This window comes from Cygnus olor, chromosome 1, assembly GCF_009769625.2.
Source record: "Cygnus olor isolate bCygOlo1 chromosome 1, bCygOlo1.pri.v2, whole genome shotgun sequence".
NCBI lineage: Eukaryota > Metazoa > Chordata > Aves > Anseriformes > Anatidae > Cygnus > Cygnus olor.
In genome coordinates, this window is record NC_049169.1 from 193,985,987 (window position 1) to 194,005,353 (window position 19,367).

The 19,367-nt window shown below is 38.9% G+C and overlaps 1 protein-coding gene across 6 annotated transcripts in view; it reads left to right on the forward strand.

The window, feature by feature from the left end:
* PDGFD (platelet derived growth factor D) overlaps window positions 1–19,367 on the forward strand; it is a 144,756-nt gene that overhangs the window by 120,338 nt on the left and 5,051 nt on the right. For all 6 annotated transcript variants that reach the window (XM_040544145.1, XM_040544148.1, XM_040544144.1 and 3 more), the window contains one exon: window positions 9,517–9,731. In XM_040544145.1, the coding sequence (XP_040400079.1) occupies window positions 9,517–9,731 (215 nt within the window). The remainder of the gene's footprint in view (window positions 1–9,516; window positions 9,732–19,367) is intronic.

Genomic DNA, 19,367 nt, shown 5'->3' on the forward strand with positions numbered 1-19,367 from the left:
TCCTCCTGCAACAACCTGAAAGGTGAAGGCTTTGTTGATTAAATGTATCTTTATATATATGATAACTCTATTCCATCTACAATATCTGATCTCACACCTCTACAACACTAATACAACTCTATTGAGTTAAATGTGTTGCATTCTAATTACACCACTCAGGTGGGATACTGTTATCAGATGTGTCTTGTTAATAACCACATGAAGTTTGAAATTTAATTCTACATATGTTCAATGAGGTTTTCTGTTAGTCACTGGAGTGACTAACACGCTAGTATAGAAGTTAACTATAGAATCACAGTGATACCTAGACTAGAATAAAAAGGCAGAAAAGAAAGGGGAAGATACACACTTGCATTTTCAAAATCCTTACATGAGAGGTCTTGTATAAGCTATAAACTACAGTGTACACCTTCTACATGAAAATAGGACAAGTAGAGGTTTCAAAAAGCTTTGCAGCAGTTTTAACTGTACTCAAAAAGGTTTGCTCGTCACTGATGCATTTTAGAAACTCTGAAAGTATGAATATTCAGCCTTAGGCTCATCCTAGACTCTCAGGAAAAAGCAGGTCATACCAAATAAAGTATATCTTTTAAAGTAATTCCTTTTGCTTTGCTGTAATATGTTGTAGCTGACCCCAGTGTCATAGTAATTTGGCTGTTAGAAATACAAAACTTCTCTAAAAGGCTGTCACTAGCTATTGGGTTATTTTATACTGTTCTTAGCAAGAACACCAGCACATATAAAAAAGAAAATGGCCATACTCTGCAATTGTGTTGAACTTCTAGACAAATAGGTCTCTGTTCTTTTAGGGAATCATAAGGAACATTTAGAAGTGTTGGAAGGAAATTTGTTCATCCAACAATTTGGTTTTTTTGAAAGCATCAGTGTATCTGCTTGATACTACTAGAAGAGCTCCTAGAAGAGCAGAGACATGCTGCTGTAAACAGTTCCAACTATCAGTTAAACATCATTTAACTTTTGCCACATGCTTGTTTGCATTTATCTTTCGTTATTCACTCTGAAGTTTTATATCTCATTAAAAACGCTTTAGAAGTTAAAAAAAAAAAAAAAAGGAAAAGAAAGGGAAAAAAAAGGAAAAGGAAAAGGAAAAGGAAAAGGAAAAGGAAAAGGAAAAGGAAAAGAAAAAGAAAAAGAAAAAGAAAAAGAAAAAGAAAAAGAAAAAGAAAAAGAAAAAGAAAAAGAAAAAGAAAAAGGAAAAAGGAAAAGGAAAAGGAAAAGAAAAAGAAAAAGAAAGGAAAAGGAAAAGGAAAAGGAAAAGGAAAAGGAAAAGGAAAAGGAAAAGGAAAAGGAAAAGGAAAAGAAAGAAAAAGAAAAAGAAAAAGAAAAAGAAAAAGAAAAAGAAAAAGAAAAAGAAAAAGAAAAAGAAAAAGAAAAAGACCTCTGCCTGTGAAATGACCTGTGTTTAAAAATCTAGGAAGAAGGAAAAGAGAAAGAAAAAGTTCATTTTGTCATCACGGAATTAGATCCAAATGTCTAGGGGATGTTACATAAAGAAAGGGGTCATCTTTAGAAATAGATGTGGCTTTTTTTCATAAATAGACCTAGGAAACAGGAACATCTGTGGATACATTCTGGTAATGAGCAAGACTACACATGCCTCTGAGATCATTTTCTTTTTGAGAAACAGTATGCAGGAAGCCTTTGGCTATCAGAAGAAATTAATCAGGTGGGACATTCTTGTAATAACATCTGTCTGCAATGACAGCTTTACAAGTTAAATAAATAAACACTGGCTAGCATAGCCAAACTGCTCCCTAGAAGGGGAATAGCAAGGTGAGACCACAAGTCTTAACGGAACGTTGCTGCCATCCACTGCCATACAGGTTCCCAATATCAAGCAAGTAGCACCATGTCCTTAACAATACCTTTTAATTATTACTGTTTACAATGCTCTAGCAAGAAGTTAAACAAAATTTGAACCCAGGAATGTCATTTCTCAGGGGTTTGCAAACAGTGGCCAATAAATTACTGCAGACATCCATGTACTCTTCCTTGAAAGGTTCTGGGATGGCTGCCAGCAAGTTTCAGTGCACCAGACAGGGAGTGCAGGCATCACAAATGCTGAATGCATGCTCATTCATGGCACATGTGAATATTCTGACTAGATGGAATACCTTCTCAAGTAGCTGCTAATATAAAGTATTCCCTGTGCTTAAAAAAACAGTATACTTCCTCTCTTCCTCAGTTAGGAAACGCTTTATCTGTTACATGCAAAAGGCACATACTCATTCATTTCATAGTCTTAATCTCAAATGAGATTTTCCCTCATGCTTTACATGGCGTTATTGTTGGCCACTGCAGTGAAAGCTTTTCTTATTAAGTCCTTTTTTTAAAAAGCTAGTGAAACTTGCAGCATATTATTTATCACTGGAATAAGCTGTTCAGTTTCATTGATTTCAATGAAGCTATGTCCATTTACGACATTGGTGGTTTGGCCTGATTTTGCTACTTGACCCATACCGCAGCTGATAATTGGTTTGCTAGTCTATAATAAGCCTATATATTGTGAACATTGTTTCATGCAGACAGTTATAATCCCACTGAAATTCTGCTCTCTCATTCTTCTAAAATAATGGTTGCCGTATCAAAGTAGATTCATCTTGGCATTGTGGTTCTGTAGTAAATCCAAATCACAGCATCTTTTCCCTAGTTCCCACAAAAAAGACTTGGGCATCTCCCAAAGTTTTCAGGTATATTTAACATAGTGCTTATTGTGATTCATTAAGCATGTACAGGGGAGCACTGATTGCCTTTAACCATATGTGCTGAAGACTAAAAGCCACAGGGTTTGATCAACACTTGGTATGGAGAAGAATTTCATCAGTGTTGATGTATTTTGGTAATTTAATCAGTGGAAGATTTAACTGTTTACTGTATGTACGGGACTGAATTTTCCAACTCAGGCTGAAGCACACCATGACTGCAGTCAGCTGCAGCACTGCTCTGAATTTCTTTGACCACTTGTGCAATATTTCTGCACTATCTGACACAGCTCTGACATACACAGGAGTACAAATGCTGGGGATAAGGGGTGCAATACATTCATAGGTCTCTGAGAAAGTCCATAATGTATAGGAGGAATTTTTAAATGTCAAGAGTCAGAATAAAAACAGCAGCACAACCTTTGTTACAAACTGTAAATCACACATGAAGGGGGATGAGAGTCAAACTAGAACTGAGCTTTGGACCGGTGCATGGCACACAGTGCTCATACCATGCTGCAGTTCCATCACTTGCTGATGCACAAAACATGAGCAGGGGAAAGTAACGAGTGCAGGTCTTTTGCATGCATATGTCTCTTTAGCTGCCAAAAAGAGTACAAGTGTTAGAAATTTCAGCAGGATTGGCAGTGGATTGCTTGCCTTTGGCAAGAGGCCCGAGGTGATGTAGATTTCTGAAGGGGAGAATAGTCAGGGAGCTGGGCAGTCTCTGCACCAGTTTCCTGTATAATGTGGGTAAATCCCCTCAATGAGAGTTAGGCATTTAACGTCTTTGAAGTTCTAAGCCTTATACTCTCTCTGCATACTGATGATGTTTAATGTTGGCCTATTGTCAACATAGTCTGGTGATGAATGTCATCCCAAAATCCTGTTCCACACATCCATATTGCCTTCACAACAGACCATAATCAGACTTTTTAAACCATATCTGTCCATATAGTTGATGATGTTGATACCTTTTCAGGAAAAACAGCAAACATATAGCCATCTTGGCAGTTTAATATCAATCATAGATTAACAGAACAATTTTGGATACAAGGGCACTCTGTGGATCAGCTCATCCAAAACTCTGCCCAGAGCAGGACCAACTTCAAATTTAGAACAGGTTACTTAGGGCCTTCTCTAGTTAAGTTATGCATATTTCCAACTAGGACAATTCCACAATGTTTTGGATAATTTGTCCCAGTGTTCAATCACGCTTATGGTGGTTAGTATTTCTTTAGAGGTCCCTTGCTACAACTTGTGATTTTTGCTCCTTGTCTTTTTACTGTGCACGTCCAAGAAGAGTCTGGCTCCGTTCTCTCCATAGCTCCTTTTAGACAGCTGGAGACAATTATTAGAACGTCCTGTAGTCTTCTCTCCAGACTAAATAAATATAGTTCCCTCAGTGTCACTGTGGCTGTTGTGGATCCCCTCCTTAACCATCCTGGTCATCCTTCACTATACTCCTAGTTTGTTGATCCTTCCCTTTTGCTGAATGAGGCTCAAAACTGGACACAGTACTCCAGATACAGCCTCACAAGAGCTGAATGAAGGGGGACATTCACCTGACATCTATGTTTCTCCTAATGCAGCTCAGCATTCAACCTCTATCTCTACAAGAGCAAACAGCTGATTCATGTTCAGCCTGCTGCCTACCACGATGCCAAGTCTTCTTCTGAAGTGCTGCTACTTATCTAGTATGTCCCCAGTCTGGACTGATGCATTGGATTATTCCAAGTCAGGTCTGGGAATTTCCATTTGTTGTCACTGAACCTTATGTGGTTCTTGCCAGTGCATTTCTCTAGCCTGCCAAGGTCTTTCTGAAAGGCAGCCCCACTTCATACGGACAACTTTCCACAGTTTGGTTTCACTGACAAACTTTCTGAGGGTTCACACCATTCTGTTCCTCAGATCATTAGTGAAAATCTTTAGCAGTATTGGCTTTGGCATTAACCCTTGGGAACACCACTAGCAACCAGCCACCAGTTGTACCTGGAATTGCTGACCACTTTGTGCAAGCCCCCTTATCTTTCCAATTATCTGCCCAATTTGTAGTCCACCTATCCCATTGTATCTCAGCAGTTTGGCTGCAAGGATGCTGTGGATTACTGTGTCAAAAACAATCCTAAGGTCAGGGTAGGCAGCATCTGCTGCTTCCCCCTCCACCAGCAAGTCATCTCATCGCAACAGGTTCTCAGATTGGTCACTCACATTTTGCCCTTTGTAAATCTGTGCTGGCAATTTCCAGTCAACCTCTTGTCTTTCATGTGCCTGAACATTGTCTCCAAAAGGATTTACTTCTTCATTTTACCATGGTTAGCCTGACTGGTCTGCAATTGCTCGAATCCTCCTTGCCTTGTAGATGGCCTTGACATATGGTACAGGACTGTGAGTGAGGTAGATACCATCTCTTACACCTCAGCTCTAGTCTGTAGCTGATGCATGAAAAAAAAAAGTGTAAAATGTTCTGATATGAAAATGTTACAGCCATGTATGAATTTGGAACAGATACAGTATTAAAATAAATCCTAGCAGACTGTCTTTTTAAACAAAATCAGTGACCAGCAGCACGGGGTTTCTCTCCTGTCCAATCTTGAAGGCTGTGCTTCTAAACAAGACATGGTGTTAGCTGCAGTCGCTGATTTCAGTGGTCACTTTTGCTTAAGATCAATGTTTAAAGGTAGGCAGATGCCTTAGTGCTATTGAAAAATGAGTATGGATATAAGTGTAGGATTTAAGAGGGAAGAAGGAGCAAACATTGTACCCCAAGTATCCAGCTTGCTGCTCCAGTACATCTTTTTATGTCTGCCTTGCCTTTAAATTGAATCTCTGATGCAGACATTCTGTAATAATACTTTGAAGTTATTTGCATCCAGTCTACAGAACCTTTTAGTTCTATTTTTAAATTAAGGACTCCAGTGGTTTCAGTCCTTGATAAGTAAAGCAGCAGGATTTCACACCAATCACACCAAGGCTCGGTTACGTTTTAGTCACAGCAGTGAAGAGATGCATGAAACTGACTGTACTGTAAAATCTCATTGTTATATGGATGAGGAAATAGACTGGCTCCAGACAGTAAAACAATCCCAAGACAGGGAAAAATATGCATATTGAAGCTTTCAGCAGAGTTATTCAGAGAAAAATGTGTTCTTTTGTTATAGGGGTTGCAAACCATGCTCTAAAACTAATTAGGCAATAGGAACTCTTCTTGGGTGTCAGCAGGATACTACTAGAATACTGTAAACATTGTTCAGAGGTGTTGCACACTTTCCTTGTCCCACCAAGCATTGGGTTTCAGTAGAGCAGAGTCAAAAAGAATGTTTACCTCCAGACAATTTTTTGTAGAGGATTACTTGTGTGCCTCTTAAACCTGTTAGTTAATCTTTCCTTCTCTGCTTGCAGTTATTTTCATAATTTCAGCATCACTAAAATAAGACCTTTCCATTATGGAATTTGTCAATTTCAATTTAGACTCTGATACCTGAGTTGTGATATGCCAAAGCTCACAATTCACATCTTAAATGAAAACTCTGAATCTGGGGGTCCTGAGAACTACTGACAAGTCATTATCAGAATTCTATGAATATGAAACTAAGGAGAATTCATGCAGTTGTATTGGAAAATTTCCTGTATATTTTTCAAAAATAGTTCAACATGGAAAAATACACTAAAAGTGTGTTTTTTTTTTTCCACTGATTGATTTCAGAATTCCTGAAAAATGCATCTGTTGAAAGCCTTGAGCCCTCATCAAAAACAGCTGGGCTTTTCATATTGCATAAAGCAAGTTATCCTAATTATCTGGTTATTCCCTCCTATGCTTTGAGCAAGTCAACAGCTCTTCACAGTACTGACTCAGCTACAATCTGAGAGATCCTGCAAAGACTTCTGAAAGTCATCAAAACTAGGCTTTTGAGGGCTAGTGAGTAAAGCCTTTTCTCCAGAGAAAGCCCTCTGCCAGGTCACCCTTGCCATTTAAATCGAGCAGCTTAAGTACTGGAACTAATACATGTGACTGTCTCTGCGGGAAGGACCCCACCCTGGTCCTTGAAACGCTGGTGCTGTCTGTCTCTGCCAGTCCCTTTGCAAAGACTCATTCCTGTGCTGATAACGCAGCAGTGATAATAGGTATCAGCTCAATGCAGGAATGAGAACTGTTGAGCCTCAGGGGAAATTTAGTCTGTGATAGAGCACATTTTGTTCTGTCCCCTGGACATCTTCGCCTGGACAGAGATGCCGGTTCACATTGCCTGGGTATGGGCCCTCCTTAATGACCAGGTTGTTGCCAGAAGCCTTGTTTGCTGTGTTACCTCAGTGGGAGGCACTGCAATCAAGGTCTGAATTAAACCTTTGAGCATTTTCTTCTCAGTCTAGAGATGCACCATTGACATAATGCCATCCCTGTCCACGGCCAGCCTGTCCTGGTAGGAGCCTGCTTGTATCGATATCCGTTCCCCTGGATTGCTGCAGGGCAGAATGTAGATGGCCTGGGCATTCCCCTCAAGAAATCTAATTAATCATCAAGGCAGAATGTTTTCTGCTCTCTTTTTCCTTTGATTATTTTTCCCTTCATGCCAATCAGTTGAAATGAATATTAGCCAGATACTCCTTTGCTTTATCAGTCAGCAAAGTTGATGGCAGAGGTCCTGGTGAGAACGTTTAGAGGAGTGGGAAACACTTTCCTGTGAGAAGAATTAGCCTGAGAGGCTGCAGTGAGAAGGGGTGGCTTTGAAGAATGACAGTGGAGAACAAAATATCATCTGTTAAAACAAAAAAAAATCAATATTTCCTTGTCTTCTAAGTCCTGACGGTGGATATTCGAGATGTATTTTTCTCCCAGTGCATGAGTATACCAGCAGCCCCATTGATTTTGTGCTTATATCAGGAGGATGATCTATACCTCTTTTGGAGAGATGCTAGCTCTCTGGACAGAACCACTGAGATTTCATGGCAAGATGTATCACAACTGCTATAAAATCACAATTTATCTGCTAAATTCCCTTTGACTGAGATAACACCTTGCCAGAAAACTGAAGTTGCTATGATTTTGTGTAACAGTACTCATGACATTTATGTACCCTTGCCTCTTGCATATCTGCCATGAACCAATGAGTACCTCAAGGCCAGAATGTAAAGGTGGATGATATTTACAAATCACAGCTTTTTCCACAATTTACTTTGTGACAAGGGCTGAGTCACGGACAAAGTGAAGTGCAGTAGTGCTCCTGACTTTTCTGGAGGTTTTCACATGTTTATAGCACAGCATAAGCATAGGTGAGCTCAGTTCCAGAGATGGTGTTGAGCTATTAAACATGCCTGTGAAAATCTGATATGTTCACAAACACTATACTGTTATCTCAGTTCTCATTTAAACCATTCCTGTTTTCCTGTTGATATACCTGTTAGCAAATACTGTCTGGAGTGGGAGGGGATTATTTTTTGTTTTTTGTACCCTCCAGTCATTTTGTTATTTTTATTTGTTCACATTAATTTATCGTCTGATTGTAATTTACTTAGTGATTTATCACTGATAAAAAATGAGTGATCTGTCAGTGAGAAAGTGTTTCTGATTTTCAGTTTTCTATTTTTTCCTGAAATTTTAAGATTTCAATAAAAGAAAGATGAATTCTTCAGCTTTCAAGCTCCATCAGTTCAAAATGCATTTTAATTTTCTTTCTTGCTCTTAGATTCAATCCAGAGGATCTCACTTCTTAACAGAGGTTCACACATCTTCCAATTTTGAATGAATTATTAAGATTTTGAACAGGTAGTTGCTGAATAGAAACCTAAAGAAAAGGTGAAAGCAGAAAAGGATGGAAACAGAAATCAGGAAACTTCTATAGAAATAAAATTAATTGAATTTGTTACTTTTAACTGCATCACAATTGTGGAAAATGGATTTATAGAAGTTTTTTGAGTTTTATTTTAGCTTTGCAAGATAAAGCTAGAAACAGCACTTAAACTCACAGTTGATTGTCTATAAGTCATTTTTATTGTTGGCTTTACTACTTGTTTCCATGATACATCTCACAGAGACACCAGGCATTTTAAACATCAACCAACTATTGGCATTCAATGAAGCTCATTAGTTTTAATTGTATCTATTTGTATGCCTATTATAACAGCACTTAAAGGCTGAAATTAATATTGTTTAGATTGATTTAGGCATCTAAAAGCGAGGTATCTAGCCTCTATCCACAAATGATACAGACAGGCAATTCAGGAAAGCAAGGGGTGCCACCTGCTTTAGAGGCCCTTTTGAGGAAGGGATGAATCACTCTACAAAGGCATTTCTCTACTGGCCACAGGAAGAGCCTTGTTTAAAGTGTTTGCCCTTTGTGTACCTACAGTTGGGCAAAAAATTGTGCCCAAAATAAAAAATAACATCATCTCAATAAGTAAGTTATAATCAGGGATGGAAGAGAGTGGTGGAGGTGGAATCTCTCACCCAAAGTTTCAGCAGATAGGTGGCAGAGCAAATAAAATAACCAGTCTTGAGCTTTCAAGCCAATATTTTATTACAAGCTTTCCCATCACCTTTAGAGTCTGTGTGAGCCCTGCTGTGGGAGTCAGTGTGGGCAGGATGAGAGCAGGGATGACCACTTGTAATGACTTAAAATTGGTGTGTTTATGCTTATCTGGTCAGAAATCACTGCTGTACTTCGTGTATTTTCCAACCAGTGCCACATCACTTGGTGTTGTTGGCTTCCCAGGGAGCAGTATGAACTGGGGGGGGGGGGGGGGGGGGGGGATGTCTCATTCAGTCCCTACTAATGAACTCTCTTTTGCATTGCAGTTGACCTGGACAGGCTGAATGATGATGTGAAACGTTACAGCTGCACTCCGAGAAACTACTCTGTCAATTTAAGGGAGGAACTGAAGCTGACAAATGTAGTTTTCTTCCCTCGCTGCCTCCTCGTCCAGCGCTGCGGAGGAAATTGTGGCTGTGGGACTTCGAACTGGAAATCCTGCACATGTGTGTCAGGGAAAACAGTGAAAAAATATCATGAGGTATTTTTACTCTTTTTCTTTTCTTTGGTACTTCTTTTGTTTATTTATTGCTTATGTGAATTCTGAAAGCGTTTCTCAGACCTATGTGTGCTGCCATGTTATTTATCATGTTGCATCTGCAGTGTGAAGATGAGCAAAAATTGCCGATGGTAGTAAAGTAGGATATTTAATTGAATGCCCACTGTGATCAGTGTTATTCCTAAAGGGAAGGTTCTGCCTGGGCTTCCAGACAGGTTCAGGTAGCCTGAGGGTGGAGCATCCCTTAGTCAGTGGCATTGCTCTTGCTGTCCATGCTAGATACCAGCTTGGTGCCTCACAGAGCAGCTTTCACACTTTATGCTGCAGTAAGCAGCAGTACACAAACAAGCAGTGGTTACAAACAACTGTGCAGCAATTTACATTTGGAGGTGGTGAATGAGCAGAGTGGAAGGAGTTTGTATATGGGTTAGGAAGGGGTGTTAACAGGTATTTATGGGTAAGATAATTTGGAAGTTGGAGGGAACTTCTGCCACCTCTCTAGAGGGATACTACCATAGCATCCTAGTGAGCTTGGCTTAAATTGGACAGATTTTCCCGAAGAAGGACTAATACAATTATATAGCAGTGAAAATATTTTTTTCAGTAACACAGAGATATGTTCCTTGAGGCATTTGACTGTGCTTCCTCTTGGTTTATACTATATCTTTTAAACTTATGATCATGCTAGGAAATGACAATTAAGTTGCTTGTAAACTCTCTTCCCTTCCAGATTTATTACCCATAGGAAGCAGCTGAATATTTCAGCCTTAGCTTTTTTCCCACTCAGCATTTTTTCATGCAAAATTCTGCATGAGAACAAAGTCCATTATATTTATTTGTAATCCATTCAGAACAACAAGTTTCCCTTGTTGGGGTGAACAAGGAAAGAGAATTAAAGATAATTTTTTATTCTCTCCTCTGAATCAGCATTTTCAAAACCAGACAGGAACAATGTTCACCAAAGTGAACATATATAGGAAACTTGCTATTTTTCTTTCAGTGTCTGAAAGTAGGTAGCTGTATGCCATACCGACTTAAGTTTCTGACACATATCTCTTTTAAGAGCCTTGATTTGCCACTTGGCTTAAGTCATAAGTGAAAGTGAACTTCATGGACTTTTAATCTGGAGGTAATGTGTGCTCATAATAGCTTTAACTTGGGAGAGCCTAAGGCTGAAATAGCAGGAGGCTGCTGAAGGTCAGACTGTTTTCCTCACTGTGAACAGTGTGGTTACCCTTTTCCAAGGTAAGAGGGTTTTCTCACAATTAGCTGCAGCATATGACATATTCTACATCACCTAGGACTAGAGAATAGTTAATATTTTATCTAATTTTAAGCAAGATGCAGGGGATGACCCTGGTAATTACAGAGCAGAAAGCTTTATCTCAGTGATAGAAAAGTTAATTGGAAAAAAATTAATAGGTATAAAACACCTAGATGACTGTGAGCTGATAAAATGAAGCTAGAATGCCTTACATATGAATAAATATCTATACAGCACCATACCATTGTACAAGAATGCTAAAAGGCCTGGCACCTCCTTCAGAGAGCTGACGGTCTACCAGACAAGATCAGTCATGGATTAGATAAATAGCAAAGAGGTGGAAGAGATGAACAATTTGCTACGTAGGAGTGACTATCTGTGGGTGTCCCCGGTATGAGAATTAAGTGTTATTTCATGTATGATCAGTCCGGAAGGAGGTGAACAGTGAGTGGCAAAAATGACAGATAACACACGAGATAAAGTATTCTAACAGCATAGAAGGCTGTGTGGATTTTCAGAAGACCTGTGAAACTACTTATAAATGCAGTTTAGAAAAGCAGCAAGCATTGGGACAAGCAGTCTCAACTATTTATTCATATAGCACTGTGCGTGAGAGGGAAGGAGGGAGAAATGAGGAATGGAAACTGGACCAAAGGTCGAGTAGTGAATCACTGTGAAGAGCTTCAGGAAAACATTTGTTTAGCATAGAGGTGGTGGGAAAAAAGCAAGTGACAATATTCTGCAGAAGCAGAGGTGAATAGAGAATAGCACACCAAGTATTTACTATGGCTTCAGATAAATAGGTGGGGTATTTGTATGGATTTTGACTGTTGGTGCTTAGAAGCATACAGGCAGGAGCAGAAGAGGTATACAGAAGCAGAAAATATACAGCAGTGGAGATACAGCAGAAGATACATATCAAAAGCATTTTTAAGGAAAGTGGCTCAAAAGTTTGGGACAATTGCATTTAGAAAAAAAAATGTCAGTAATAGAGGACACAGTAAAAGATACAAAAAAAATGACTACTACCTACAGGAAATTCAGGTCTTCCCAAATAATCTTCTCCTTTAAAAAAGACCAAGTGCAGTCAAAGATATTGAAATAGAACTAATTTGAAATGATAAAAAGGATTTTGATTTTTTAGCACAGTAAATCTATATGAAATTTCAATACTTAAATATAAAAGTTGGGCATAATTCAAATTCAGAAGGATTCTGAGAGAATTAGAAGCAAAATATAAACTAAAGAATCTTGTGTCACATCTGTGTCAGAGCTTAAGCCAACTATTGACAGCAGCTAGAAAAAACGTTGGTTGCAAACATGCTGTCAAGTAGTTATTTTTTTATCAGCTGTTTGGGAGCATCTGGTGCTGGAACACTGGAATATCACACCAAGTGGGTACTGGTCAGAACCAAGATGTCACAGCATACAAAATTAATCACTAAATTCAAGGAATTCAATATTAACATTAATACACCACTGCTTATTTATTTCACTGGTCCTTTGTTCTCTGAAAACTGTGTGAATTCAAAGCAGTGATTCAGCTTTAGCATTGAATGGCTTTTGTAAATTTAAATTTCAACTTAATCCCTGAGGGATGAATTAACAGCTCACTGAACAGAAATTTAGCCAAGTGGCTGCCATTAAAATGAGTGAAAGTCATGCAGATAAATTCACATATGACATACTAAGGGTATATCCATTACTTTTAGTCCACAATATTTTCCACTTTATTATTATTATTATTATTGGTAGGTGCAGGTAATCAGTTTTATTCTTTATTCATTTTCAACGCTTAACTCTAATTTTATTTAAATGTCTGGCAGTAAAAGCGCGGAGGAGGGGCTTCTCGACATGCCGATTTTAGAACCATGTATCTGCTTTACCCTTTTCGAAGCCAATTTGAAACCCACTAGCTTTAATCAAAAAGCCTTTAGTTGCATGACAAAGGACAGAGTTTCACACTTTAAGAAGTTCCCCGGAGGTGTTAATTTTGTTAAAAATCTCTGCCTTCCGCTCCAGGAGAAGGTCAACCAGATTCAAATGCAAGTCTCAATTACTTTGATTCAATTGCAAAAGACACCAGAAGTACAAGATAGTGGAGCAAAGGAATCGTTTGTAGCAGCTGAAACTGCATCGTGCAGACACCAGTTTTCTTTTCTTGCCAGGTGAAATTTGCCTAAACACTGTCCTAGAGTTTCACCTACCAAGTTCCTGGACCCACTATAGCTCTTCACCCTACACATGGATATGTTTGTTCTGAACAGTAAAAAAATGACTAGAAAACACATAACAGTTGTCTGTCATTTCTGTGCTACCCCTTATTCTGCATGAGGAAGACAAGCAGGCAAATTTTCCAGAAGCAATAGGCTGCTTTTCATCTTTGCAGCCAGTGTCTTGCAGTACTAGAGCTGCAGCATGCAGGCAGCTCTGGGGACACAAATGCCCAGCGTGCGTGTTGAGAGGCTTACACTCCAGAGAGATTTCAAGGTTATCGTCTTATGCTCATGATGTTTTTTAGTTCCTATTCAAAGCCTTATACTGTACTCATCACCAAGGTTTCTGAGCACTCCCTCCTAGTATCTCAGGACTAACAGCAATCACATTTCCCCAAGCTGCTGCTGCAGTTCGTTGAACAGACTGTATAGCTCTTTCCTATCACGTCCAATTGTAAGAAATAATGCAACAGCAGGGAAAAAGAGAAAATGAGAATGCCTCAGTAAGGGGTATATTTTTCTTTACTGCCCTGGGAAATGCTAATAATAAGACCTTGGGGCTTTTTTTTTTTTTTTTATGTAACTTGGAAGTCTGCCATAACTTTACCAAACTACTCAGCAATTTCCAGAAATAAAAGGGTTCGTAACTTGAGTAAACAGCTAGTTTTATGGTTTTTTGTTTTTTTGTTTTTTTTTGTTTGTTTGTTTTGTTTTGTTTTTTAAAAATAAAAAGAGTCTTGTGATGCTCTTTGGTTTTCCACAGCTTCTGGGCTTGCTTGAAACGAGAGCTCATAGACAAATACTCATGACTTACCACACAGTTAGTGTCATGAACCCTGCAAACCAAACAGGACAAGTGCTGGCAGCATCTCAAAATGTCCCTGACAGCCTACCAGAAGAGATCCTGAGTTACGGTGCAGGGCTCCATGCAAAGACAAAGCAAATCATGGAAATGAATGCAGTACTCCTTAATCTAATACTCACGTCTGACTTGCTAAAGGGGAACTGAAATGAAAGGATGTTTTCCATTGCAGTGTATTTCTTCAGAAGTGCCTGCAGCTGCCCTTTAAGGAGAGAGGGGCTCTGAAGCTGGAGACAACCCAGCCCAGAGAGGCCAGGACCTGGTGCAGCTAGGTCTCCAGCTGTGCCAGGAGTGCTTGTACCTCACAGAAACGAGAAATCAGTATCCCCATCTCATTGCTGTAACTGATGAGATGTGAAATGAGTTTCCATGAGGAATAAACACTCTTAAGGTAGCAACTAGAATTTGTCACAGTGTATAAACCTCCACCAACACTGTGCTCTGCAACACAGCTAACAGGCACATAAGGAAAAATAAAGTGGTGAAACTGATTGCATCTCTCTTGCCTACTTACTTTCTCAATGGTAAAGACTGATGCATTTTTCAATGTATATGTTGCTTTGTTTTTGCTTTCACAGGACATACACGCAAATAATTCTCAACCACAAGGTTTAGATTACTGTTAATGTTGCAACTTCCCAGCCACTCGCTGCCCTGAGAGGAGCAGCAAGCACCTCAGAGTACCTGTACAGTACTGAGCCTTTACACAACTTGCTGGGGCACAAAAAGAGCTTTAGCCAGACCCAGCACAGTAAAGAGGAAACGGTACAGAAGGGGAGGAATGAACAGGGGAGAAAGCAAAGAGATGATATGGGACTTCAGTACGACAGAAGAATTCTTGCAGTGGAGTTAAATTTAACTAATGCAATTTGGTGTTGTCTGGGCTTTTTTTTTCCCTCTTCTTTCTTTTCTTTTTCCACAGGGAAGTGAGAAGCAAACCTTAAGGAGGCACTTGAGAGACCAGACAATAATTCTCATGCTGTCTTTACACAGGGAAACATAAGATAACTAGACAAAGATAATACAACAAAGGAAATTGATTGAGGGATTAAAAAGAGCTAGCATCATCAAACCAATGTGCAAGGATTGTTGATTGGTGTGATTGTTGTATGTCCTGGAGGTGATAGTACATGTACGAATGAGACAAAAAGATTGTTATGGTAATAAAGGCACAGAATTAACCTAACAAGAGTTAATACATAGAAATATTATACAAGAAGCTGCAATGGGATTTATTTGGAATGCAAATGCAAGGAAACAGAATGAGTCAGAAGTGACTGCTAGATTGCAGGAGGAGCAGTGAGAGCAAAGTAGTGCAGGGAGAGAATAAATGTTGATTTTTGACTAGATTAAAATGAAGGTTCTTGGGATGACATCTGGAAGTTAAGCTAATGAGACAGCTGTGATACAGGTCTGGGCAGACTGAGGCAAATTTGGGAACAGGGAACCCCTGTATCTGTCAGTGGAAAGCAATAGCTGGAGCCATAATGTTTGACAAGATGATCAAAAGTGAGGGTCTTGTTGATGTCAAGTAAATAAAAAATATTGTAGCTTTGGTGTCTGTTTCAGATGCTTGAGTTTTAAGCCAAATATTTTTTCCCCATGTTTGCTGTGCTACACACAGGTGTTTCTGATTCATACAGATCAAAAAAATAGAAGCAATAATCCCAACCACATTTAATAATGCTTTAGTTTGAATGCTACCATTGATCAGCAAAAGAACCCTTTTTTATTTTTTCTTGTTCCTGATATCCTATAATTATTCTGGGTAAGAAAGAATACAGCTTTAGGTCTGTTGTTATTTTAGGCTACATTCCTACTAGAATAAAGGTTCTTATGCTAAATTATGAACCACATTCCCATGATGCTTGCTTTGTTATGCTAAGGGCATAGCTAAACTATGTGTGGCCTTTGGATTAGATAACTTTCAGAAATTGCTGAGTAAGATTTTTCATCTGTATCAGAACTTGGATCTCTGTTGATGTTTTGCACTTTTGATGTGTCCTCTTTCATGAACCTCAGACAAATGTAATTTGGTTTGCATGCTAGAATGATGGTATTTTTAGATGAGCAAAGGGAGATTAGATAATGCTGCATAGCTGCAAGTTAAAATAAATTCTGCAAAGTACAAATTTCACTATCTAAAATAGCATCCAGAGTTGCTCTCCATCCTCTATCACTGGAATATGCAGCTAATCAATATTTGGTAAACTGTAGTCATTTTGATTATTTGTAATCTTCTTAGCCTAATCGGGGAAGAAAAAAAAAAAGAAGAAAAAAAAAAAAAAGCTATTTTAAGTGAGGCCTCAGATTTTCATTGGTATTTAAACTACTGATCAAGAATTTAGCAAATAATATTAGTGAAGTCGGTATTAATAAATACTAATACATAAAGTATATGATAATAAGTTAAAAATGGATATGAGCAATTAGATACATTTTTCTTGCTGCTGTTATAAGTGTTGGCTGGGTTCCCTATTGCTCCTTGCTTTTTGTTAGAAGAGAAGTCACCTATAATGGACTTCTATGGCTAAATGTTGCTTGACTTCAAAGGCAAATAATACTTGGTTAGGAGGGAGTGGTTTTCCCCATCTAGCTCTACTCATTTAAAGCTGAGAGTCCAGCCACTGGGCTCCTCTCTTGGTCAACAGAGCTAGCCCCACCACCTACTTCCAGAGACAGGTGTTTCAGGTGAATTGTTCTCCAAAATTACCTTTGTTGCTGCTTCTACTGGAGAAGTGCTGGGTATGGATCAGGATGAACATACCATATCCAGATGGGTCCTTTCTCCAGCAGACATCATCTCTCTGCTCTCTTTAGCCCTCAAACAGGCCCCATTGATTCTGACATCAGGTTACAAAGTACTTTTATAGATCTGAGGTTAAAGGGGCCATTGGTCTTGACCTCCCATGCTCCACAGGCCACTGCTGCCCCCAAAGCAAGCCCCAAGCTTGTACTATTTAGCTACTAGGAAGGCTGCTGTTTTCTGATGTCCTCAAACTGAGATCAGAAACCACTTAGCTCCTTGGAGGGCTGTCCAAGTGTTGAGTTGGCCTGACTTAAACAGCTGTTCCCTAATTCCAGACTGAGTTTATCTGGCTTCAGATTCCAGGTGCTGTTTTTGGTGATGGCTTTAGTCTCCAGTTAAAGGAATCCTTCACAATCTGGAATCCAAATTTAATGCACAGTCAGTTAGCAAGACTCCTGGCAGAGAAAAGTATGTAAGCATTTTCTTTCTCTTTCCTTCACCACCACCCCCAAGGAAAATTATGCAGTTGCCAAAGTCATCTGACCCTGAAACTTCTCAGATGTTCACTCACACCTACAAAAAGTGCTGTCTGGCATAGTGGCATGCTCATGGGGTTATCCACATGTAAAATGTAACAAGGCCCTGATTCTCTTTTTTGTATTACTTATAAACACCAAGTCTAGCTCAGATGTTAAGTCCCATGTATTGCTTTTTTTTTTTTTTTTTTAATATACTGGTTTAATAGCTTTATGACTCTAATTAACTCAGTGTTTGATGAGGGTGATATGGCTGTAGTTACATATTATTTTTGAGGCAATGATCTGAACAGCTGAGGCACTGCATTTTGATTAGTAGTGACAGACTTGCTCCTTTAATTTGAAAGCTGCAAACATTTTTTTCTCCCACACAAAATAAAGCTTTTGAACATTCCAGTCCTTCCTTATATCCATATTTTTTTATGGCAGAAATGCTTCTGATTTCATCAAAAAGGGAGCAGTAAAGTGTCCTAAACAAAATTTCTTTGAACTGTTTTCATTAAGTCAGTAGTTCCTCGCCTTTAAGGAACTGACCATGAAATGAATAAACAGCAGCTATTTTCAAAATAAAGGTTTTTCTTTCAACTACTGTGGTCACCAGAAATGGCCTTATTTCCTGATTCTTTTCAATTCTCTGTATTTAGTTGAAACTAAAACTATTAGATGCAAGCTAGACTGAAAGCTTTGAACATCAGTTCTGTGATCAGCTATTAAAGCAGTCCAATTTCAGCTGTGTTCAAACACTTCTTTCCTGTCTTGTCTGAGGAAATGTCTGCCAATTCATTTTTCTACTCTTATCAGCAAAGCCCATATACTGTGCTCATGTTTCTTAATATAAAACACAGGGAAAATCCCCAATCTGTCAGGAGGTCTGTTAGCTTAAATACAGCCCACATCTTTGCTCTTATCCGATTGCATACTTTCATTTGCTCTCAATTGAAAAAAGCAGATCTACCTACCTACAATCTTGCAAAGAACCAGTCATCTGAATTTGTCAGGTTTTGATGAAAGTCTTCCCTAAGTAAAGAATTTTATCATGGGTTTGGCTTCAATAGCTGTACTTCATTTTAAAAGTCTGTTTTCCCAAAAAAAAAAAAAAAAAAAAAAAAGGCATGTTTGAAGATGCAGTCTATTTTGAGCTCTGTAATAATCTCAGTAGCCTGATTAGATTCATTTCCTTTCTGTTTTGGATGACAATGTGGTACAGTGAGTTGTCTGGGATCAGGATTTATGGCCTATATTGAGGCAGTCAATGTTCAAAATTAAAATCCATTATATTTTTTTCCTTTGTTTCCAATGGCATGTTTGTATATTTCTAAAGGTTTCACAACAGGTTAAAACACCATATCTGTACCTTGCTTAGGCACAGTCCTTCCTCTTAGTATTACATAGGTTAAACATGAATTATATCACAAAAGGGAGGATGTTCAGTGTTCCTCTTTTGTTACATCCCATGGCCTTCCTACCCTCCAGGCATTACCAGTGGAGAACAAAGGGTCTCATCCTGAAGGCTGCTCACCCTTCCCTTCACCACCAGCCCTCCCAAACATTCATGGTTAACCTTTGGCAAGTCATTCAGACTTACTTTTTGGGACTTCCTAATTCTATTGAAGCTGCCAATATTTTGTCAATCTGCTGTCGAACCCCTTTTTCCTTCTCCTTCCCCAAATCATCTCAATTCTTGTATGATGTTTTGAGGTCAATGTACAGAAAGTACTTGGTACAAAAATGAGGTTATTCCTTGAGTGACAGTATGATCTGTTAATTAGGGGGTCTGTTATTCAGTCTAGAAGATGTGGGTGTTTCTGTGGTTGAGACACTAATGACGCTTGAGTGGTCCACTCCCCTGCTGATCAGTGGCTTTGGCAGGTCATAGACAAGATGGACTTCTCTCCACCTTTTGAACAAGCAAGACAAATCTAGATGGTTTAGAAGTGCCTTGGCCAAGCTAGCATGGCTCACAACAGCCTGCCAAGGGGTGAGATGATTGG